The sequence below is a fragment of the Aspergillus bombycis genome, assembly GCF_001792695.1.
Source record: "Aspergillus bombycis strain NRRL26010 chromosome Unknown contig00201, whole genome shotgun sequence".
Lineage (NCBI taxonomy): Eukaryota > Fungi > Ascomycota > Eurotiomycetes > Eurotiales > Aspergillaceae > Aspergillus > Aspergillus bombycis.
This window is the reverse complement of record NW_019170203.1, coordinates 1-23,678: the sequence shown is the minus strand read 5'-3', so window position 1 is coordinate 23,678 and position 23,678 is coordinate 1. Positions and strand designations below refer to the sequence as shown.

Below are 23,678 nucleotides of genomic sequence, written 5' to 3'. Positions count from 1 at the left end.
GCCGGATCAACGTCTCGAAAAACAACACAACACGCCAGTCTTGCCCAAGAACCACAGAGCGCCTATGAACCGGAAAATCGACAACGCGGAGGTAAGCCAGAGGATGATCTTAAAGTACCAGGCCGTACGATCCGTCGAAGAAGTCTAGCAGTTCTCGTTAGCCCATATCGCTCATTGCCGGTTGGTTGCGCTTAGCCTACCGTCAAACAGAGATTCCTGATCCCTTCGTTGTTGATACAGAGTGCCAAGAGCGCATTGCTCAAGACCCATAGCAACACAAGATTGGTCCGAAAGCGTTTGTACGAATCATCCATGTTGGCGTCCTCCTTCTCCTCCGGGGGATGCCACGGCGAAAGCGCTCGTCGGACTGTGAACTCAAACTGGGTGTCGATGTCCGCTTGCGGTTTGTCCAGCTCTTCGACGAAGTTCGTCTTTGCGTCGGCCTTTTTCGTCTGAGCTGATGGGAGGGAGCCTGCTTGGTCGGATCCCTTGGTGCCCCATGATACGTCGTGCCAGTTGCAGAAGGCGTAGACCATCAAGACGTTAATGGAGGAGGGCATCCCGAGGAAATACGCCCATGAGGATGTGAGCATGTGCCAGGGGTCGAGGTAGAGAATGCTGGATATGAAATAGACCCCGTATGTCGAAACCAATGCGATCAACACGAGTCCGCTGGTGGAGGTGAAGAACGATCCGATGAAACCGGCAACCCCGTCGTCCAAGTTGAGGTCTATATTCCCCCCGCTGAATGCCTGTGCGACTAGATAAAATGATAAAACCAGAATGTAGAGTTGGACGACGGAGAAGTAGATGAAGGATAGCGTATACGCGGTTTTCGATCTAGTGGCTTATGGTTAGTTTCACTGACTGAACGACCCGGTGCATGCAACACGGAATCAGTTCTTACCCCTTCGGTCGATTGCCGAGAGCAAGGATGTACTGGAGCATGAGGAAGGCAAGATAAGTGATCTTGACGATGTTGTTAACGACAGGAGTCGCGTCATTGCCAAATGGCCAGCCCTTGTTTTTGTTTGTTGCGCTTGGTGTTCCCACAATATCCATGATCACAGAATTGGTCAGCCAGTAGGATGCTGCAGCAAGTTAGCCCTCATGATAGTGTCAAGCGTCTGGTATCATTGACTTACCGAGGGAGAACCACGTCATGATGAGCTGGCAGATGTTGTAAAGTAACTGGACGTGAAAAGCAACGAGGCGAATGAGGTTGTGGCCGCTCTTATAGATGCGATTGAAATGCATGACCGAGTATAAACTTGCCGCGAAGGAGCCGTTGAGCCAACGCCGTCTTTGGCTCAGAAATTCTGCGGCACCTATCGAAATCAGCACTCGCACATGGTGGTATCAGACTACATTCCTGCCGTCCTACCTTCTGGGACGTCGGTTTCCCCTTTTGACGCTTTCACGTAGGTTAACGTCCATCGAGAGCCTGCCTTCGCGACGAGCTCAAAACACAGAATGCGATCCTCAGCCAGGAACATATTCTTCTTGAATATATTCATGCCTTCAATCCCTTTCTTGCCTAGCTTTGAAGACAGCGTATGATCCCCATGGAAGTACTGCTCTAACGGCCGGCCCATGATAGCCCGGTACCGATAAGCAGAGAATGCGCCGGGGAGAACACTCACATAGCCAAAAGCGCTTTCCAAAGGCTTGTCCAAGATATTCGAGATCTTATATTCAAAGTTCTGCGCAGCCACTAGAGGATTCACGAGCTTCTCCCAGCGTGGGCCGAGCAGCGCATGGATCTCACCACACGCTCCCCCGAGGTTCTTGTTATTATAAAATGCTTCCCAAAGGGCAAGGAGAGATTTATGTCCCGGCTTCGTGCCGGCATCGATCAAGATAACAACCTCAGGGTTTAGCAGTCGGCCAAACGCATTGAAGAGCCATCGGTGGGAGTTGATCTTTTTGCTATTCTTCTGCTTCAGGCAAAATATCGTCTGAACCGGTGGCAAATTGGTGGGCTCGTCGCCATGCGGGCGAACCAACTGTTGCGCAGGCGTGATCGATAGTTGGGTTGTGTATTCAAACTAATAGCCATCAGCAAATAAGAAAGGTCAATTGTAATGCGGGAAGAGTCACGAACAATGTGAGCCACAGTCTCCCTCCCATCGACATCGTGCTTCATGACTCCGTCCTGATAGATGCCCACAGTGGCCAGGACGTCAAGCGTATTCTTATCGCAAGGGTCAATGCCATCGAAGACAAGACAAACGACAATCTTCTGCCAGGCTGGCCCTCCCTTATTCCAGAATTCCGTTTTCTTGAGATTGACGATATCCCGAATATTTTGCATTACGCCGTGCAGGGTCCGCGCCGTCAGCACTTTATCCTCGTTATAGTAGGTAATGGCGATGAGCAACTCCGTAGACCTGTTGTACATGGAAGGCCGTAGGTTGTATCCATTGCGTAGGGTGAACTCGTCAGGGTCGCAGGTGGCTGCTGTATCTGTAATCGGGTTAGCTTTTGCAGATTGCTTTGACCTGGATGCTTACATCGAAGATGTGTAAACTCTTCAGTGAAGCCTTCCCCAGCGTCACGGTATTGTGGCTGGATAGCGTTCCGAATAGCGCTGGGCACTGGATAATCTACGCTCAGGACGCTGCCTTGGATCAGGTTAATCTTTCGGGTAGGGTATCGACGAAGGGCACTGGGGGCTGGAGTTTGTCGCTGTCGCCACGAGTCCGGTGTTGAACCGTCGTCTGAGTGTGCGACGGTTGGAAACGAGGCAAACGGATCTCTGCTTATTGACTGAGGACTTCGTGGATGACTCGATTGCCGCTTCGTACTAGGGCTTCGTAGAGAGAGCTGTTCGGGGTGCGATTCAGGTTCGTAGGCCGGATAAGAAGGGCCTAAAGGGACCGAATGGAGCAACGACTCTGCGTGTTCTCCATGGTATAATCGGTCTTCGCGATCATATCTTTCCTGCGAAACAATCGCGTGTCAGAAGGCCGTCACATCTTCGAGCAGACCTCACCCCATCCCCCTATGGTTGAAACTCACATTAGGCGAGCGACCTTTCCCCAGTGGCGGACTATTCTCCGTAGAGTCTTGGGAATATACCGACACCGATTGATCTGATCTAAACTGGTTATCCATGGTTTGGTTGGTTTCCCGTGAAGTCGCAGACAAAAGTCTGAGTGTCATTTAATTACACAGGTTCTAACTTCGAAAAGTTCTCTATATCTCCAGCACCAGCCTACCCGGAGGCAAGCTAGGCCAAGAAGGGACTTTCTCTACGAAACAATAGCGTCCATAATGCGCGCTCCGTGGACCAGTAAATTGGCTGCTACTACTACTGACAATCCATGAGCAAAGGTGCGGGTGTATTTAGGGCTCGACGAACGGCAGTGTGGGGCCGCGATGAGAATCATTTCTGGAAGCAGATAAAAATAGTCGGCGATACGCTTCATTTTCCGAGCCCCGGCTTTTCCACCACGTTTTCCACCGAGCGATGAGGAACGAAAAATTCTTTGAGCGTCGCAGGCCGGCTGAAACTGCTCGCTACTTGGTTCCCCGAGCGCAGCCTCAGTTCCCCGGAAGAGGTGATATTGGTGTAGTAATAAGGACAGTTCGGTCATGGAAATTTCATGTCAGCTCGGCGTTCGATACTATATGTGCTTCGTATTCATTTATGTAAACCGTTGATACAAGCATCACTGTCCAGGATCATAAGTACAGACTCCCAGCCCTACCAAGTCAGGTACCGGACCAAGAAACACATCCTGATTGCCCGGACTTTAGCACCTTGGCTTCTCCTTATCAAGTGCCCAGCACATTTCGGATTACTTGACTGAAAAGCGGGAATGGATCTTCAAGTACGACTCGATCAGGAATGGGGAGCCTACACAGAAAAAGACACTGTGTCTGGCCAGCTAGTCCTCCGTAACAAGGCGCCGGTGAATATCTCAACAATTATAGTCAAGTTGTTTGGGATAGCAACGTCGCGACTAAATTCTGGGAAATATATCGAGTCCCATCAGGTATGTCGACCGAGCATCAGAAGTGTCAGTCGTCTCTTAACATCGTCATATGTAGTTATTCCAAAGGGTTCAAAATGTTTTCCCACCTCAGAAGATGGCAGAGATGCCCGGTTCCAGAAGTCTAACTGTCGGCTGTGGGACACACGTCTTTCCGTTCTCCCTCACGGTAGGTTCCACGACCCCTTGCAGCATGCAGATCTCTGGCACGTTTACTTATGCATGCTGTGCATTTATCTAGTTTCCTTCAACATCTGAATGCCATAAAATCAGTCTAGATGAGAGCAAACCAAACCAATCATGCACGGGGTTTCTCCATCGGAAGAACAAAACCCACCATCTTCTACGAAAGCTTCCACCCTCGACGGGCGACACCCTATCGGCTTGGGAGGTCAGATACTTCCTGGACGTAACTGTGACAAAGACTGGTATCTTAAAAGGGGTGGAGAAATTAGTTGAGTAGCCTGGATATGCGAAACGGAACTTGAACACCATACTAACCGCGGTATTCTCTGGCAGACTCGCAATATCCTTTTCTACCCCGTGCACGGCTTTAGCCTTCCAAAAAGCATACTAGGAAGAAGATGTCTTCTCCCCATCAGCCATGATTCTGTCGGATCCTGCAGCCCACTGGCATACCAGGTTGACGTCGAACTGCTGAACGGACAGTGCTTACTTCTAGGCTATCCTATTCCACTGAAGATCAAGCTCACCAAGGTCGGAGACAGAGAATGCTTCGTATGGTTGAATGACTTCCAGACCATGCTCGTGGGATCAACGGAGACGCATGCCTCTGGGCTTGTCGAGAAAGACACACACTTCCAGGTCATACAAACCATGTCGAACATCCATCACGTTGTCAGCCATGATCGGGCCCTACATGGGGCTGAATTATGTATTGGGGATAGTCTCTGGAACAAACATCGACTACCAATCGCGCTCACACCGTCGTTTGAGACCTGCAATATCAGTCAAACATATACGCTCGAAGTCAGACTAGGCCTGCAATGTGGCTACTCTAAGGTAGGAAGAAACACCACTTGGTTTGGGTTAAGCTAACTTGTCTTACCAACAATAGTTCAGGACGACGATATTGGAGTTTAGTTTCCCGGTTCATCTCACACCTCCATCGATGGATCCCGACCCGTATGAGGCGAAATCTGCTAAGCTGTTCTAATATGAGTTTCCCTATGTATATTATGTCTGTTTCTGCTGGACTGTTTTAAGCTGCTTCCTATTCCACGGAAAATGTTCTACGAGATAACCCCAATCGCATACTCTACAAGATACCTTTCTTATTTCATACTGGTTCATAAGTCATCACTTAATTCCATCACTGCATAACATACTCAGGTCTTTGCAAGACTGACCAGGGGATTTAGTCCGCTGGGGTCGGTCGGTGGCAGTTTTGTTTTTTGACGCTCTCTTTTGTTTTTAGGCTTAGAAATTCTTTTCACATATTGTTTACATTCAAGCTTATAGGACCTACGATAAACCCGTAAGACCTATGAGCTGTACTGGGACATGTTTTCTACAGTATGTTTGAAATTTTCGACAACTGACAGTGGATAAGTCCAAGAACGCTCAATCATGCCTGTCATGTAAGACATGGCCTAGTTTTGCTATATACAGAAGGCTCCGTAGATACACCTTGCATTGATAATCATAGAGAACCATGTACCTTTTTCGCCTTAGTTGACTAGAAATCAAGCATGCTGTAGCCCCATCCGACTTTCCCAGACAGCCTATCACCATCTAGGCTATCAGTTCCATCGCATTGTTACTCATCGAATCCAGTTTATCATCTGATCTGTGCGCAGCCGCATGGCAACCATGGGACCTAATTAGAAAAAAGCAGGTTAGCCATCCAATGGTCTTAAGAATGAATGTATCCACTATCTCACATTGTCTGTTTGCTCTATTGCACGATGAAAGGGGACTGTCATTGGCTCAGGGGGCCTTTCCCATTATACAAACAATGAGCCTCACAGCTCCGCCCATGCCTCAAGCATCCAATCCCTGAGCTGTCTATTATATTGGTTGCAGTGCGGCAAATTGCCCGGATGTGAATGAAAATATATAGAATCACCCGGACATAGCCAGCGTAACGTTACCGCTGATCCCATACCACCTGGCGTCTGTCTAGTTGTCTATATAAAGGGCATGTTCTTCTCATATACAAGTACCTTTCATCTCTTGGTGGTGGTTGTTATGCCTCTCTTGCTAGATTGGTTCGCTCTTCAAGTCTTGCTCTGAACATTCGCAGTGTAACCCAGTATACTTCTTCAACTTTCGTGGCCGGAGTACCCTGGCGCAGAGTTCTTCTTCCCTTGCGAAGCCCGTGGTGGTGGGCATCTATGGTATCCCAGGTGCTAGAAAGACAACCTTGCTCAACCAGCTCAGAATGGCTCTCGGCGAGGACCACTTCATGTACTTCGAGGGCAGCGAGGAGTTTGGCAAGCTTGTTTGTGAAGGTATAGAATCGTTCAAACAGTTGGATGACAAAAGCGCGTCAGGTCTTTCGTGAACTCGCCATAAACTGTATCAGACATAATTGTCTAGCGTACGATAAAGCCGGTATAGTCACCGGCCAACTCATGTTCTGGAACGAAGAGAAAGAGTCTGGGTCGGCTGTGTATACACAGAGCGATCTAGATACCTACGCCCATATCATTTACCTTGACGTACCTCCTGAGGAAATCGTCAAGTGCCGTCTCGATGATCCTGGCAGAGATCGCTCGCACGTCTTAATCCCCCATGTGCGGCGCTGGGTGGAAGCTGAGAAGCAAATGCTGCGCGGCCTTTGCTACAGCAATAATATTCTTTTCTGTTCGGTGTCTCCTAGTATGATGGCCAAGGATGTTGAGAACTTCCTCCATGATTTCAGCAAACATGACGAACGACACAACCTTTCCAACGCCCTCCACGCCCTGGACAGCATCCCTGCCATACAAAGTGGTACCCTGCAACGGATGATCGTACTTGATGCAGACCGTACGTTGACTTCACAAGACACAGGCGCCCTGTTTTGGAAGATTTTCCCCCCACTCTTGGGATATGCAGACGGAGACTGGTCGAAGACACCCGCGCGGGCTGTATTTGAGAGTCCTCTGGGCTACACATACAATGCCTTCCGGCAGGTCACTCTTCTTCATGAAAAGCTTCGCGATAATCAATATGACTTTGTTTGCCGGGAGGTTGCCAGGTCTATAACTATGGACGAGGAATTCGTTACTCTTCTGCACCGCATCGCGGACCAGAATCACGTCGCTGCAGTGGTCGTGACCTGTGGCCTGGCTCTCATCTGGAAATATGCGCTGGAAATGGAAGGTTTGCAGGGCAAGGTTTCCGTCATTGGAGGTGGCCGCCACAGCGATGGTTTTGTTGTGACCCCAGAGGTGAAGGAAGCATTGGTTGATCATTTGAAGAAGCAGCACTGTCTCGAAGTTTGGGCATTTGGAGACGGTCCTCTTGACCTCAAGATGCTCTGTAAAGCTGACAAGGCCCTTGTTGTTGTGGGAGACGAAGCAACGAGAAGTCGGTCCATGGACAAAGCCTTGAAACAAGCAATCGAGAACGATGGGCTGAAGGCAGAACAATGTCTTCGACCGGCTTCTGTATCACCTCGCCTTACCAAGGAGATTCTTCCTGAAGTCAAACTTCTCGACCCTACCTTTGTTGATTCCCTTCTTTCAGACGGCACGAAACTGAATGTCATCAGCGCTGAGAAATTGAACCCAGATGCCGTCAAGATTCTGATGACGCCCTTGCGAGATGCTAACGTGCAAGGACCACGTTTGAGGGAGGCACACAGTGAGGCGGGCTGGTATCTAGCCAAAACCTTTTTGCCTACGCTCATTGGAGCGGAGGAAATTGATACTCCCCACCCACAAGGGCATAATACTACCGGCTATCAACTCTGGAAGGAGGACAAGATCTTGATCGTAGCGTTAATGAGGGGAGGCGAGCCCATGGCATTCGGGGTCAGCAATGCATTTCAGCGGGCCATGTTCGTCCACGCCAAATAGCCCGCTGATCTTCAACACGACCTTTTGAAAGGCACGTTTGCTGTCATTCTCGTAGACTCAGTGGTTAATACAGGCAAAGCAATTCTGAAGTACCTGCAGCAGATTAGGGACTTTGAAAATGACGTTCCTATTATTGTTGTCACTAGCGTGATACACGCAGATTGTGTTTCGGGGGGCAGGCTCACTCCTGCCCTTACGAAGCACAGAAATCTCCATTTCATAACCCTAAGGATTTCGAAGAACAAGTACAAGGGAACGGGGGCCACGGATACTGGAACTCGCCTCTTCAACACTCTCCATCTGCCCTGATGTCTTCTTGATTCACCTGTCTCGGTTGACTTGTTAGTATCATTGAACCTATGTGTACTGTCTTGCTCTTATTAGCTAGACAAATTGATAGTAATTTCATTTCAACGGCTTTGAACTGCGCATTCAATGTCTCCCCTCCCAGAGTCATTGAGAACAGAGATCATCACGCTAATCGACGAGATAGACCTCTGTGGAAGATCAGATATATGATGATATTCATCAGCAACAACGGAGAACCGTCATACTTTGGGCTACGTCCATGGTTAACACTGCTTGGTAAGCCTTCATTAGTTAGTTAGTTAACTTAGTTAATGGCGAGAGAGCTTTATAATCGCCATGTCCAGCGTTCTTCCAAGCGGTTGGTCCAGACATACTGTGGGGAATAGCAAGACCCACGATGACCTTCCCAAGCAGCGTGATTGAGTAGGGTTCTGATAGTCATGACATCAACTCGACTTGTGGTTCCATCCGCTAGAGTATGACGTCTCCCGGATCTACGGATTTACGGCCATACACCCAGCAGTACGTATCGTTGACAAAAATCTGGATCAATTAAGCCTGCTTTGAAAGTTCATAGAAAATCTTAAGTTACATGACGCTCCAATAATTGCCACCAATGTAATATATAAACTTATTCTGGCAGAGCCGTACAATGAGGATGTGATGATCAACACCCAGGGCTGCATCGGAAGAGCCCTAACGATGGAGACCATCCGTGATTCAGCATTTGGAAAGCTCGTGCGCATCTTTACGAGGAACCGATGGCTACGATACCCCGAGGAGATCGATCCGGCTCTTTGGACGGAATGCTTGAAGCCGGAGCCCAGGGTCAAAGATGAAGAAGCAGCGACGTTGGCGGACACCGAGGACGACACGTTCGGTCTCTACGCCGTCATGTCACAGGCGTCACGAGCGTCGCGCCGTCTGAACTCAATAGCGTCAACCGCTGGGGTCAGTGGAGGAACACCGCTTCTGGTTGACTGGCGTGGGCCCGATGATCCTGAGGTACATCTACAGACTTTCCTCCCCACCATTCAAGTACTTACTAACACACATGACTATAGAACCCCCAGAACTGGAGCACAACCAAAAAGCTCCTCGTAAGTAGCCAGATCTGGCTGCTGACCTTTGCCATCTACATCGGGTCGGCGATCTATACCCCAGGAATCGAAGGCGTCTCGGAACAGTTCGGCGTAAGTAGAGTCGCCGCCACACTCGGCCTGACGCTATTCGTGTTGGGATATGGCCTAGGTACGTCTCCATCCATTGATAACTGACCATAGACGCATCAAACAGCACACTGACCGCTCCCCCAGGTCCAATGATCTGGTCCCCTCTGTCAGAGCTCCCAACCGTAGGCCGAAACCCTACCTACCTCCTCACGCTCGTCGTTTTCGTCTTCTTCCAGTTCGCCGTCATCTACGCAAAGAACTTCGGCATGCTCCTGGCCTTCCGGTTCCTGACCGGCTTTATCGGCTCGCCCGCCCTGGCCACCGGCGGAGCATCCATGGGCGACATGTGGAACCCGAAAGTGCGCGACTACATGATCGCGATCTGGGGCTGTTTCGCCATCTCAGCGCCCGTCCTGGGACCTCTGGTCGGCGGCTTCGCTGCTTCCGCGAAAGGATGGACCTGGACGATCTGGCAGCTGCTCTGGGTTAGCGGGTTCGCCCTCGTCCTGCTGTTCTTCTTCCTCCCGGAAACCTTCACGCCCAATATTCTCTGGCGACGAGCACGCCGCGTGCGGAAGATCACAGGGAACTCGAACTACAAATGCGAAGCGGAGATCGAGCTCAGCCAGGTCCGGCCTAAAGTAAGTAGTAGTAGTAGCAAACAACAACAACAACAACAACAATAACACCTACCCCCAATCCAACCCAACCAATACACATAACCCTAACCCGTAACCTCAAACCCTAACAAACAAAAACCCAAATAGGACGTCCTCTTCGAAGCCGCCATCCGGCCCTTCCAACTCTGCTTCCTGGAACCCATCGTCCTCTTCCTCAACCTATACATCTCGCTCATCTACGGCATCCTCTACATCTGGTTCGAAGCCTTCCCGATCGTGTTCAGCGAGATCCACGGCTTCAACGCGGGGCAAACGGGGCTCGCCTTCCTGGGGATCCTGGTCGGGACATTCCTCGCGATAACAGGCTATTTCATCTGGAAAGCGAAGTACCAGGTGCGACACTTCGACGCGAACTGGAACATCGCGCCGGAGCACCAGCTGCCGCCGACGGTCGTGGGGGCGTTCGCGCTCCCGATCTCGCTGTTCTGGTTCGGGTGGACGGGCAACTTCGCCAGCGTGCATTGGATCGTGCCCATCATTGCGTCGATGTTTTTCGCCGTCGGCGGCTGCCTGATCTTCAACGGCATCTTTTGTTACCAGGCTCATGCGTACCCCAGGTATGCGGCGTCCGTGTTGGCGGGCAATGATTTTATGCGCTCGTCGTTTGGCGCCGGCTTTCCCTTGTTTGCGACGGCGATGTTTCATAACCTGGGCGTGGGCTGGGCGTGTACCCTGCTCGGGTGCTTGACTCTCTTGTTCGTGCCATATCCGTTTGTTTTGCTGAGATATGGTAGGCGGTTGAGGATGGCGAGTAAATTTGCTAGGCATGATATTTGATTTCTATGTTCTGGCTGTTCGGCTTGGATGTTGTATATATACTGTCGTACCTTTACTGTGGTTTACGTATGTGGATGCGATGAAATGCGTTTTATCATGAAGATATTTCTTTCATGTCCGGAGCTGCAGCTAATCTATATGCGAGCGGTTGTATTATGATCAAAGAAACAAAAATGGTGTTCAAATCAGTCGGGCAATCATTGACAAAAATCCAAACGAGGTATTCCATGTAAAAAAAAGTTCCCAATCCCTTGTCCCATCCCATCCCAATTCAATAAAAAGAAAAATCGTCTTTTATACATGACGTAAACCATCAACGGACAAAGTGCAAACAGGGCGAATGTACAGGTAGATCGACCAGCAGGGAACGGTCTCGCGAAGGGGTGTGATAGGGGTGTTGATTGATTTTGTTCATTATCGTCGTGAGTTCAGAATTCAATGTCGTATTAATCGTGCGTCGTTCGTGCCGTCGGAAAGTGCGTCATGTATGAGGTCGAAAACAAAAGGAAACGAAAGGGCAAAAAAGAAACAAAAGCTGAAACCGAGTATGTCCCTCCCATATCATGTAGATTATTCTTCATCCGTCAACTGCCGTATCAGCTTGATGCTGAGAATCATCACCAGCAAGCCTATCGTCGTCACCACCATCAAGCCAAATCCAAACCATCCGAGAACCATCGCAGAGCTGCCTACACCACTCTTGACACTGCCGTTGCCCATGTCTTGGGCAATGGTGCTTGCGGCGACGGACGCAGTGTGCTGCCATAGGACCGAGACCAGCACAAAAACGGATGCCACGAAAATTAGAGCCAACGCGGCCTGGGACACGGGCCGGGAAGGGAACGGCTTCACCTCACGCTCAGAGCCGCTCGAGTCAATTTCTTCGTGCCATCCAGGGAAAGTAGCCAGCAGGATGAAGCAGAAAAATGCGAGGATAACGGCAACGATTCTGTACAAGTTAGTCAACCTATTCATCGATAAAAAGCATGCTGGGAAACACACAGGAGATAGGGGAAGACCACAGCATCCTTAAACGTCGATGCTACCCAAATCAGGTTCAGCGGATCTTGGTCAACAGTGACGACCTCAGCCAGGGCCGTCGCATTTGAATTGCATATGTAGGCGCCTCCTGATGGCGATACGCAGATTCCGAAGTACCCCACACGGACTTCCATCTGCGCTCCTCCGACAATGTTCGCTGTTGCTTGCACTACGCCAGGGTCCACTTGGGCAAGATTAAAGACGGGGTCGTAGCGTTGATAATAGAGAGAGATCAAGAATATGCTGGGCATTTGTGGAGAGGACGACGAGCATCCGGCCAATAAGAGGGCTAATACCGTCAGTTGCACTCCAGAGGTGGCAGCAAGACATGTAGGTAGCTTACAGAGAAGAATAATGGTAACTGCAATGATTATCATAAGCACGTGATGGTAACCGATCATGGGAATGAAACCTATAACGACACAGACAATCAGTATACACGAACACCACCGCTTCAACGACTTGAAGGTCACATACGGGCCATCTTGGCCTTGAAATTGGACGCCATGTCGACCGGTCAAATCTCAGCCAGGCTTATACCAGTTGAATACTTCACACCGCCGTCTGTATGACTCTCTTCTCGGGACCCCGAGAAGGAGTGTTGGAAGAGCGCTTCTTTGCGCACTATGTCTGAAAGCGCTGGTCCCTCGGTTCTGCGGCCCGATCAAGCGGTTTTATCGCGCGACAGTCTCGGTTGTCAGTCCAAGCTGCGAAACTCTATGTCTGAAGAAAGTGATCGAAGAAGGTCGGAGGGTCCTGCAGGTCTTGACGTGGGTATGGAATGTGGGTTTGCGGGCACGAGCTCGAGGAACGATCCCTTGACGAATGGAATACTGGCGGCGAAATCCAAGGAATGTATGTCTGCTTTGGGCCGCGGCGCTCACGAGCCTGGACGGTGTAAAAGATGTGTCAGATAGTCGAATTAAAAATCCGATAAGCTATGTCCCGATCTGGGGTTTGAATTCAACAACTTAGTGCCAAAAAGAGGCAAAGCTGTGTACAAGGAATGGAGAGGGGAGAAAGAGGGAAGGGGAGAATTGGGGGGAGAGATCGTAGCTAGCCAAATCCACTCTTGCAAATGAATGCCTGCCTCCCGAATTTTTCTTTTCCTTTTTCCACACAACGAGCGAGAGTTGAGGTAACGGGTGACGATGGTGATGATAATGTGGTGGCTGGGAATGGACAGTATACTCCCGATGGAGGAGGCTGGGGCATCGTTCTTTTGTTTACACCCGGTGGTTTCCCGGTAACCAGGTCTCACCGCCGACTGTGCCTGAGGGACCCACGAGGCCCCATTGGGTCTGATCCGCCCCGCCGATGGCGCTACGATTGATCAGGGACCAGCGATTGGCCCCGGCTCAACTTTAGCCTTGGCCCCACACGGCTCGTCAGCCCTAATCCCTGATGGGCCCTTTCCAGCCTCCGTCATTTTGCCATTTACGTCTTACAGTGGGTTCTGTCCAGGTCTCATGCCGACGATCACTGCAAAGGTATAGACTGAAAATTAATCAAACTGTCCTGACGTCGATCGTCTATCTCCAATAGTGTCCAAGGTAGGGTATACACAACCAAAGATAACATAGAATAATGCGATGCCTCACAAAACACCGTGTATCTCATCCAGATAAAAACCCAACAGAATAATAACAATGCCAAGAAACGCCAACACACCAAAATATATGCCATTTGTATGGATGTGGCGGTGCATAATGTCCAGAATCACTGGTTTGTGTATGAGAAGCGCTGAAGACTGAATGTAACAGGCGTCCGGGCGTGACTAGTTTCGTCACCATCGACATCCTCTTCTTCACTATCGGGAACAATCATGTCTTCACTTCCTTGAGCAGGGGGGCATGTGGCAGGGATCGGGTTTGCCTGGGAGGTGCTTGCCTCGATGTTCCTGCCCAGGGCACTTGATGTTGAAAGAGAAGGGGTGAAGTTCAGAGATCGTGACCGGGCCAGTGCCGTCTGGCCGAGCCGTTGCAAAGGTGTCAAGCGTTGCCGCCTAGAAGGACTGCGGGCCACCCCAGCTTTCACCCTAGAGGGCGATCTAGAAATAAGCGGTCGATGAGCTTGAGAATCTTTTGTTTGCAAGGTATCCACGTTGGGGCTAGTATTCCCTTCCGCAGCTTGGAAAGTAAACTGAGACAACAGAGAAGAACTTTGCTTGGCAATATTGTCGTCCAGGACCTGACGAGACACTTCCGGATTCGAGTCCTCGCTAACGGAAGCTTTACTTGGAGTTGCGGCACTTAACTGTCTCTCGTCTGCAAGGACTTGCTCTTTCACAATTGCCGGGTCTTCCGATGTGGTAAATGTTGTTGGTAGAGTCGCTTCTTCATGGCCGCCTTCGCGAGGCTCATTCCGCGTTTGAGGCTTGTCCTTGCAACGGTTCGCAGTCTCTGACGAACCTGCAATTTGTGTCATGATGCCCTCGGCTACTTCATCAGAAAATACATCCACAGCTGACTTCCGTGCTTTTTTGCTTCGCGTAACCTTGACACCACTCGGGCTTGAATCACCCGGGGAGTGAGCAAAGAAGCGGCTGCGGCAATCTGGAAGACTTGGAAGGTTGGCCTCGTCCGTTTCGGAACAAAGTCGTTGCCGCTTGGTGGGCTGCAAGGTAGATGCTCTAGAGGCATGGGCCAGGAAAGAGTTTCGCTCCACACTCCTAACTAGTGGGCTCGATAGCCTATTCACAGTCGCGGATCGGACGATGCCCGGCCGGGGCGTAACCGGACTGCTCTCCCATGACGCATTGGCATGCCGTTGTAGTAGCCTCTGCTGGCTGGGAGACGGAGAGAGACTATTTGGATCCAACTCAGCTAAAGGAGTCCGTTTCGGAGTGAAGAACGAGCTGATGGGCTTGTTTGGCTTCAGTTCGGCGGATGACCCGAGCGTCTGGCGACGTTGGATGCCAGGCATGGCCTTGCCCGCAGCAGGCCTCAAGACCAGTGGTTCTTTGGTTGCTGGATCCAAGTCACCACAAGCGACTCCCACTGCAAGCCCAGGCTCCACATCACCGCCGATGTACGGTAATTCTTCCAGGTTCACATCATCTTCCGGTGGAGTCAGCGTGACGAGCTTTCCAGCTCGGGGGCAAAATACTCTCTGGTAAAGGAAGGTGAGCTCCGCTTGTTTGAAATTCTCCAGATAATTCGAGGGGACATGGTACTGGCCCTCAAATTGAAGCATCCGTAGCGCCTTCTCAACATTCTTGTATTTGCGAATACACCGGTAGGCAGTTTTCAGCCCCAGCCTGGCAATGTTGGTAGGTAATCACATCCGCTGAGGATACACATGCGCCTAAAGTCGGCGTCAGTCCATCCTATAAGACTGACTTCGCGACAAGCTGTAAAGTCTGCTCGGTTAATCTCAATACAGTCGCCATGCTGATCTAGCTTGGACAACAATCTTTTGGCACCGAACACTAGCAAATCAGAGTCCTCTGATATGATACCATTGATAATGCCCTGGCGCTCAAGGTATACGAGTTGTGCATCTGCCTCATACGGAGCCACCACATACTGAACGTCCATCTTTTTCAGCTCGTCGATCAATTGACGAGCCATTAAAGGGGTCACATCCACTGCTTTCTGAAACTCTTGATACGCTTCTGCTGTCCTCCCCTTCCGTTGCAGTTCCAACCCAAGGGTTTTGCTTTCCTGACGCCGTTGGTGTCGATCTGACTCGGTACCGGCTTTACTTGGTAGATCGTCACCGTCGAAGATAAGATATGGGGTCACCCCAAAATAAAGCAACATGCGGACGCGGTTGAGCACGAAATCGACATGTCTACAGTCACATTAGCACCAATCCCCAGCAATATCCTATACAAAGCCACATACTTGGTCGTCGGCCGGTCCAAGACCAAGTCCACCGCGCAGGCGACTGTACCACGATGCAGCCATCCATATGCATCGATACCAAGGGTTTGTCCGCTAAACTTTTTTAAATGACATGGTTTTTGAATTGACTTGAGAAGACCATGGAGCCCTAGCTGACTAGTCAATCTTCTCTGAGCACTCTGGAAACGACAATGTGAAGTTGGGCATACCTTTAATGCCCATTGTGGAAACCTTCGAAAGTCGAGCTGCTCCTCGTTAGGTTGTCAAGTTGAACATCCAAAACGGGCAACAGCTCTGACAGTCGATGGTTAGGACACGAGAGACGCGGTGGGCACGAGAACCATGGGGAGAACCTTTCGTAGAAATAGGGGTTGGAAGCTAATCAACCACCTTAGCGGGTCATTGAGTTATGTATGACCTAGACAACGAGATTGGAATGTAAGTTGACTGCCAGTGTCAACCCTCCGACGCGCAACAGAAACGCGATAGGCCAGTGCATGCAGAGGAAGCCGTGATTGGCTGGATGTTGGCGGCGTTTGCCTCCACCATCACCGCCCTATCATTCTGCCGGCCGATAAGGATCACGGAGATTAGAGAAAAAAAAAAAAGAAAAAAGACGAGCAAAGGTTCTAGACTGCAACTTACTGTGCGCAGCAATAACATTATACTGCTTCCTTTTTGTTTTCATTCAAATTCAAGAGATTTAAAGATCGCACCATGCCGGTATCTTTACAGAAGGTTCATAAGCATATCGCTAAAAAGCGAGGGGTAGTTGACGCACTCCATGAGAACAGCAGAGATGCGAAGAGATTGCGCCGCGCAGGCATTAGAGACGATCGGGTTGCTCGTGTCTCTGCCACACTGGCCCGGGGACGGCAGTCATACAGTATGTTTTCAGAAAGGTATCTCTGGTGTCTACCGGACTTTTCTAATGTTTCCCCTAGTTGACCGGATTGTATACTTCCACGAGAATGTCCCGGAGGATGCAGGCGTCTTTTCGGATAGTGACATGATGAATTTAATTGTTAGGTCAGTTGAAGCAGAAGGCCCCATAGCGATTGTCCGATGTTTCATACGCATTAACACTGGCGGGCATAGATACATCAACCGAAGTGTCCCTGAAATCGAGCAATTACAGAGTGAGCGGCGGAAAGGCCGACCCCCTAGCAAACGGGAGGAAAACCTCCTACAGCGAACAGACGCGGAGAATAAAGAGTTCAAGACTGGTTTCTGGCTGCCCGATCTTAGCGAGCAAGATGTAATCAAGTCCCTTGCCTCATGGAATGGAGATTGGTCCGGACTCAGCAGCATGAAGTTCATTCGCTTGACCAAGGATGGTGGGAAGCAGTCTTCAGCTTTTCCTCCTAAAGGGATGTCGTGAACTTTAGTTATGGGATTGTTTTAAGACCGCGTTGCTCACATTGGTTTTGGCACATAATGGCGTTGACGATCGTATATACCAGCATCTTGATGTTCGTTAGTATGTTTCAAGGTTTAGCTACAAAAGCACATCAACAAAAACGTCTGCTATGCATCTGCGACGGCATTTCACATCGCCGCCAGTTTATTACCTGTAGTATAAAAATTAAACATAATAACAGCAATGGCACGATCGGGTTCACCGCAGAAACACCGGCAGCGGTCATCTTCCAACTCCTAGCTTTTCTCATGATGTAATCTCATTAAACTCGAAGGTCTTTGGCCATGACCACTGCAGGCTTTGATCTTTAGGACATACTTTGTTAGAAGCATTCAAGTGGTCCTCTCTGTCTGTTCTCTGGGTATCCCGCGACGTTTTTGTTCATATTTTTAACTGTTTTTGAATCCTAGTGTCTTTGTTGCTACCAGTTGTATCAACGATCATATAATATATTTCTCAGTTCTGCGGTGCGAGACGCTCAGTGGATTATGGTCTACCGCCTGTAGATGAACACAGAGTGAAGAAGGATCAGATATTGTCGGAGTTGCTTCCAGTCACCGAGAGGAATGCAATGTTAAACAATCTCAGATTCAATGGACCTGTTGGTATATTACTATGTACAGGTCACCGCTGCTCTTCCGTTGTTGTTGAGGCGGCAAGGATCACTGCCTCAGGCTGCAAGTGCCAGAGCTCCCGAGCTTGTTCTTGGCAGCGGTAACATCATCAGTTCAGTTTCCTGTTCGTCACCTCCCAAACTTTCATTGAAAATCTCCTCCAACCCAACATCCTTTGCATCCATCTAAACCTCACAATTCATTATGTTGTCGCTACGCACCATCGCCCGCTCCGTGCCTCGCACTATCTCCCGCTCCATTGCCACCTCTTCTCGCTCTGCTCTCTTCCGACCTGTCCCGGTTGTTCCTAAAAATGTCATTCTGCAATCTGCCCTGAAGCCCTCCTACGCTGCTTTCTCCACTTCCAGCGTATTCAAGCAGTCCCAAGCTGAAGGTAAGATGAATATAAATGGATAATCTCTCCCAATTCTGGAGAACAAATCACAAGAAAAAGGATCAAAGAAAACCTCGAGGCTTATGGCACGATGTGATACTCGTTTCTTGATTGCGCTGACAGCGACTTCCATCTGCAGGTGATTTTGAACTTGTTGCCAAGCTTGAGGATGAATTGAAGCATGAGAAGGCTTCCGGTCTTGAGGATCTGGATTCTTCCGTCCAGAATATCCAGTACGTTCTTCAGAACAACTCCTGGGAGGTAAGTGCATCGAATCAAATGTCTCGCATCAACCAAGGCTGATTCATGTCTGCTTGCAGGTCAAGGATGTCCCCGGTGACCAGGAAGTTGTGTTGACGAAGAAGTTCGGCAATGAGGAGTAAGTGCTTGGGTTTCCACTTCCCATTTTTGTTGTACACTATTCTAATGAACTCCACACGGTAGGATTCGTCTCACCTTCACCGTTGCGGATCTTCAGAACTTGAGCGAGCAAGAGGAATTCGACGACCAGGCCTTGAGCGACGAGCTGGACTTTGAGGCCGGCCACCAGCCTGCTAACAAGGGTGCCGCTGGCAACTCTGAGGCTGCCCCGGCTGATCGCGAACTGGATGAGTTGGACCGTGACTTGGAGCCCAGCTTCCCTGCCCGCGTCAACATCACCGTTGAGAAGCCTAGCAACGGCGCTATGCTGATCCAAACTGTTGCCCAGGATGGTCTCTTCCAGATTGAGGAGGTCTCCTACTTCTCTAAGCCTGACTTGGCACATGCCCAGACCGCTGAGAAGGACTGGGCTAGACAGAGCCTCTACGCCGGACCTCCCTTCGAGAACCTCGATGAGGATCTGCAGACCTTCTTGGAACGTTTCCTCGAGGAGAGAGGCATCAACGCAGAGCTGGCCAACATGATTCCTGACTACATCCAGGTGAAGGAGCAGAAGGAATACGTTCGTTGGCTTGAGAGTAAGTTACCGCAACTCCTGAGACATCAGTATCTATATCTAACAGTGGAACTTTTAGACGTCAAGAACTTCATCTCCGCTTAAATGCGGATCAATGATGCATTAGTGCGTCTATAAAGATGCATTGGCCATATCCCTACTCATAATTATAATCCTACCTTTCGACTTTTCTCGTGATCTTTTTGTGAGGGAGTTTACTATCACTTCCTGCCATGTTAGCTTGACGTCTGTCCCTGCAAGTCGCTATGACCATATTTGCTAGGCAGTGTGCACGTGTATCAATATAGAAACGAATCCAGCATCTAAATGTATTATATTCAAAACTACATCCTAAAACGCCCTAGTGTTTACAGAGTTACAGTGTGAAATCATGCTTGAAAGATTACCTAGATTCAGGAGCGAAAAGTACAACCAGCTCTAGAATGATGGTCTCATGTTCACCATTCATCTACCTGATTAATAGATCGTGAGGCGAAATTTATAATCATGCCTGTGCCTTGAAGTAATCCTGTGACAACACCAAAACGCCTTATGCATCCCAACCCTGCCTTAAAGCATGTATACTCCAAAACCGCTTGAAAAGTACAAGAAATTCTCGGTAGAAGACCAACAGCAGGTCGATGTAAGGGTTTAAAACTCCATGCTTTCAGTCTTCACCTCCGTCGTATCGTCGTTTCGTTCCCGCTTCCCACCGCGTTCCTCCTTGAGAAGACCGGCAATGAACGAGCGGAAATAATCAACATATGGCTTGAGGCTCGTTTTCTCATAATCCTGCAGTTTGCGGCTTCCCCTGACATCAGAGTCGTTGGGCACGCTTCCCTCCCCATCCACAGCGTCTGTGCCTGCGCCATTACTGGGGTTCTCTGCATCATACGTATCAATCTCCCCCAGTAGTTGTGTGACCGTGGGAACTGAAAGAGGGTCAAACTGCTCGGCCTTTCGAGCATCAATGGGCACACAAACGCGACCTGTGCCAGGATGTATGACGAACGGGCTCTTGAGCAAGTGAATCATTTTCTTACTGACTTCAGAATCAAGGCGTGGATAAGTGTACTCCAACACAATATCCTGCTTCGCGTCACGTAATGTAGAAGTGTTCAGAGTACCGCTCTTCCCAGTCTTTGCGAGCGAGTCAATGTCGGCCCATTTGCTCGTACTAGGGCGGTCTGGTGACGACTCCCATTTCTTGCGCAAGGCATCATTCAAGGCCTTGTCAGGAAGTAGTGCTAGGAGACGTTGCGCCTTCTCCGAGCTGACAAAGGTGTCCTGGTCTACTAAGGTAGTCTGGGCGAAGTAAGGCTTCAGGATTTCCAGGCTACGGGCCATATGCGGATGCAGCGGACGCTTCAGATTGACACGCTTGCCGCTCTGTGCCCCTCCTCGCACGAGATCGAGATATCCTGCAATGGCCCGTCGCCGATCATCGGGGAGGCTGCGAGCACGGGGATCACAGACCCAGGCGTGGGCACCACGACGACCAGAGTAAACCCATAAGATGTGTTGGAATCCAAAATCGTCCCGCAACGCTGTGTCGACAACTTTTATGGCCATGGTTACAAATGCCCAGCATTTCTCACAGATATTCGCCTTTTCACAACATGATCGGATATCGTCATAATCCGTCAAATCGATATCGAACACTAATTCCTTAGCAATTGGTTTCATCTGACCCCCTCGTAGAGTTTTCCGATCGCGGGGGTTTGTATTGTAGACGGGACCGATTTCGAAACGAGACGGGTTCATGCGCAAGATGTCTTTACGGAAGCTAGGAGGGTGTCAGTGATGTGCTTCTTCCCAGAGGCTGCCTTGGCTCGTCCACTTACAGATCTGCTGTCGCATATGATTGATATCGTAGGTAGGCGTCATTCTGCAGGGTAAGCGCGAACTCACGGTTTCCAAAGTCTGGCGAAGGAACGACTCCGTGGTTCAGCCATTGGAAAAGGTAACGGAATGGGAAAAGTCGCTGGTAGAAGGCAAGCATAGTATCTGTGTCTACGTGAGTGGGTTGCGGTGCAGAGGAGCTGTACAACTTTTGTTAGACTGGCTTTCTATCTATCGGGTGACGGGTACTTACTCTACTGCATCTCGATTAGTTGAGCTCTCATTTCTTGTGTCTGCCGCACTAGATGCAGGAAATTCATCGTCATCGTCGTCATCGAATAGTAGGCCTGCAAGCTTGTCTTTCGTATCGTTTCCAGTGGCTTCGGGCTCCTTATCTTCCGGGACATTGGGCGTCGCATCTGTTGGAGGGGCATCCGGAAGGACTTCCTCATCATTGCGATGACTAGGGAACTCCCCGGGAGACACGGAATGAGGCATTTTTGTGTGCTTTGGATTCTGTATGTACGTTGAACTTGTCTCCGTATAGTGGAGTATACTGAATATCGTATCGGGTCATTAACGCGACTGGACGCGCGCCGGACGCGCTTCCGCCCAGGAAGCCCTAAGGCCTAAGCCCTATCTTACCGCACATGACTGGTCATATGATATCGAGCTGCCCAAGGGAAGCACGTGCCATCGACCTAGACCTAACCGCAAACGGTCATCTGCTATACTACTTGCCGGGATACACGGCTCAGTCACTACAACCTTCTATTTTAATCACGCCAATGCCTCTCCATTAAGACGCAATGCTCTCTATATCCACCCCTGAGCCTCAGGGGCCCTCAATTGCCGTTTGCGGCAGCTTGGAAGTCGTATTCCTGTCCACCAACTCCTTTGGATGACGATTACATTCATGGCCCATCCTGGAGACTACCCACTTGATGAGCATTACCAAGATCAATGAACGCACCACGTTATTTACTTGTGCTCGACCGCCAATATCTTCTAAATCCGGACTTTCAGAAGACATCAGTGTCGTCATACTCGAGGGCGGTTTCTAGCTGTAATCGGGCAATATCTTCTAGGTGTCGTCATTGACCTGGTATACACTGTTGAAGTTTACGAAGCATGTAAAATTCTACATTCTTCGTGATTTGCTGGGACTCTTCGATCCTGTATTCGCTTCCTTCGCTACGGCTTCCCTTTTTGCGCCTTGTGCCATGTGCACAACGTGAATTTCACGCGTACCGTAAAGCTTGCAGAACTTCCCTATAGCTTGGCTCCACATTCCAGAGGCGCTTTTCTCGATCTTGCAGAGTTCTGCCAATTTGAAGCACATGGGTGATAACTGATGGTGCTACCAAACTGGCGTCATTAAGCTACAAGTCGGTGACCACAAGCAGGGAAGATCCCCTGTTGGCCAACCTTGTAGGCTGTTGACTGCCGTTTTTGAATACCTGCATGGTTTAATTTGGCCATGGTTGTCCATGGCCTGGGAAGAACATGAGTTCCAGGAACCAACCTGCCACAAATGATGCAGCCATTTTACTCAAGGAACAAAACTGTATCTACATGTTCCTTGAAGATTCGTTCGCCGGATCGGGCTAGCATCTGTTGCTTCACTTGAAGACACTTGACTGAAGTGATGACACCACGACTCTCTGCATAGTGTGTCCGAAATCTAAGTACGCTATCTTTCTCTCTGCAACACCGAAGGCCTGACTGGGTATGTGGGTTTCTCACCTGAATACGATACCACGTAGCACCCACCTCCGAACTTTATCTGAAGATTTTGAGTCTTATCCAAATACCACCAATTGTTTGTCCCACTAATCAGCTTACCAGAAAACCATGGTTCGTTATATCGCAGTTTTACACTGCAGACCAATGGGCCTTATGTGTCGAGCAATCAAGATTTTCTTCTCCTCTTGAACCAGGCACCAGATCTTGTTGAAAATCGATACTACTGTGGCATTGTAGCCATCAATGAGCATCCTCACGGAAACGGCAACCAACGTGGCCGTCATGGAGATATAAGTTCACGTCTTCTCTCTATTGAAATGACTTCTTTTTCAACACGCTTGTATCGAGCCTAGAAAAGTCGCTCGCTGTTATTTCACTCGTTTAATTCCAACTGATTGTCTTTTGTTTGTGCTTCTGGTATCTGCTTTTGAGAGGTCGATCATCCTTCGAGATGGTTAAAGGGACTATTGCTCTGCTGGCTCTGGCTGGCCCAGCACTCGCTGGTGTTATCCAGAACCGCGGCGTGGATAATGGGTCTCCGGCTACAATTGATCTGTCTCCTCACAAGGAGCCTCCTCACTGGTCTGAGGCTTCCGACCCGGCTCCTCGCCCTACTGGGACTCACAAGGAGCCTCCTCAGAAAACGGAGCCTACTCATGAGAAGCCTCCCAACAAGGAGCCCAGCAAGACGGAGCTGCTCACACGGAGCCTACTCATGAGAAGCCTCCCAACACGGAGCCCGCGCACACCAAGCCTCCCAACACGGAGCCTCCTCATACTAAGTCCACGGAGCCTCCGCACACCAAGCCTACCGGCACGGAGCCTCCTCACACCAAGTCCACGGAGCCTCCCCATACTAAGCCTACTGGCAC

The 23,678-nt window shown here is 49.8% G+C and overlaps 9 protein-coding genes across 9 annotated transcripts; 5 read left to right on the top strand and 4 right to left on the bottom strand.

Moving 5' to 3' along the window:
- Positions 1-6: 6 nt before the first annotated feature.
- On the bottom strand, positions 7-3,117 carry ABOM_011748 (chitin synthase C; the record flags this gene model as incomplete). The annotated part of the gene is made up of 8 exons (XM_022538876.1): positions 7-144; positions 201-840; positions 908-1,091; positions 1,146-1,328; positions 1,385-2,048; positions 2,105-2,466; positions 2,514-2,943; positions 3,022-3,117. The coding sequence occupies 8 exons, from the start codon at positions 3,115-3,117 to the stop codon at positions 7-9; spliced, it is 2,697 nt and encodes an 898-aa protein (XP_022383207.1).
- A 707-nt stretch (positions 3,118-3,824) lies between these two features.
- On the top strand, positions 3,825-5,175 carry ABOM_011747 (uncharacterized protein; the record flags this gene model as incomplete). Its single annotated transcript, XM_022538875.1, has 4 exons — positions 3,825-4,001; positions 4,057-4,167; positions 4,518-5,021; positions 5,077-5,175. 4 exons carry the CDS (start codon positions 3,825-3,827, stop codon positions 5,173-5,175), a joined length of 891 nt encoding a protein of 296 aa, XP_022383204.1.
- Positions 5,176-6,402: 1,227 nt separating this feature from the next.
- ABOM_011746 (uncharacterized protein) lies at positions 6,403-8,026 on the top strand (the record flags this gene model as incomplete). The annotated part of the gene is made up of 2 exons (XM_022538874.1): positions 6,403-6,472; positions 6,561-8,026. The coding sequence occupies 2 exons, from the start codon at positions 6,403-6,405 to the stop codon at positions 8,024-8,026; spliced, it is 1,536 nt and encodes a 511-aa protein (XP_022383203.1).
- A 1,011-nt stretch (positions 8,027-9,037) lies between these two features.
- On the top strand, positions 9,038-10,964 carry ABOM_011745 (MFS transporter; the record flags this gene model as incomplete). The annotated part of the gene is made up of 4 exons (XM_022538873.1): positions 9,038-9,340; positions 9,400-9,586; positions 9,652-10,148; positions 10,275-10,964. 4 exons carry the CDS (start codon positions 9,038-9,040, stop codon positions 10,962-10,964), a joined length of 1,677 nt encoding a protein of 558 aa, XP_022383206.1.
- A 570-nt stretch (positions 10,965-11,534) lies between these two features.
- ABOM_011744 (Fig1 domain-containing protein) lies at positions 11,535-12,489 on the bottom strand (the record flags this gene model as incomplete). The annotated part of the gene is made up of 4 exons (XM_022538872.1): positions 11,535-11,913; positions 11,967-12,294; positions 12,349-12,417; positions 12,483-12,489. The coding sequence occupies 4 exons, from the start codon at positions 12,487-12,489 to the stop codon at positions 11,535-11,537; spliced, it is 783 nt and encodes a 260-aa protein (XP_022383205.1).
- A 1,235-nt stretch (positions 12,490-13,724) lies between these two features.
- ABOM_011743 (putative exonuclease) lies at positions 13,725-16,075 on the bottom strand (the record flags this gene model as incomplete). The annotated part of the gene is made up of 4 exons (XM_022538871.1): positions 13,725-15,264; positions 15,306-15,800; positions 15,854-16,001; positions 16,063-16,075. 4 exons carry the CDS (start codon positions 16,073-16,075, stop codon positions 13,725-13,727), a joined length of 2,196 nt encoding a protein of 731 aa, XP_022383200.1.
- A 495-nt stretch (positions 16,076-16,570) lies between these two features.
- On the top strand, positions 16,571-17,234 carry ABOM_011742 (translation machinery-associated protein 16; the record flags this gene model as incomplete). The annotated part of the gene is made up of 2 exons (XM_022538870.1): positions 16,571-16,739; positions 16,798-17,234. 2 exons carry the CDS (start codon positions 16,571-16,573, stop codon positions 17,232-17,234), a joined length of 606 nt encoding a protein of 201 aa, XP_022383199.1.
- An 857-nt stretch (positions 17,235-18,091) lies between these two features.
- On the top strand, positions 18,092-19,323 carry ABOM_011741 (MAM33 family protein; the record flags this gene model as incomplete). Its single annotated transcript, XM_022538869.1, has 5 exons — positions 18,092-18,281; positions 18,421-18,542; positions 18,602-18,660; positions 18,726-19,240; positions 19,298-19,323. The coding sequence occupies 5 exons, from the start codon at positions 18,092-18,094 to the stop codon at positions 19,321-19,323; spliced, it is 912 nt and encodes a 303-aa protein (XP_022383202.1).
- A 546-nt stretch (positions 19,324-19,869) lies between these two features.
- Positions 19,870-21,558, bottom strand: ABOM_011740 (DNA primase subunit PRI1; the record flags this gene model as incomplete). The annotated part of the gene is made up of 3 exons (XM_022538868.1): positions 19,870-21,004; positions 21,063-21,260; positions 21,314-21,558. 3 exons carry the CDS (start codon positions 21,556-21,558, stop codon positions 19,870-19,872), a joined length of 1,578 nt encoding a protein of 525 aa, XP_022383201.1.
- Between the last annotated feature and the right edge of the window lie 2,120 nt (positions 21,559-23,678).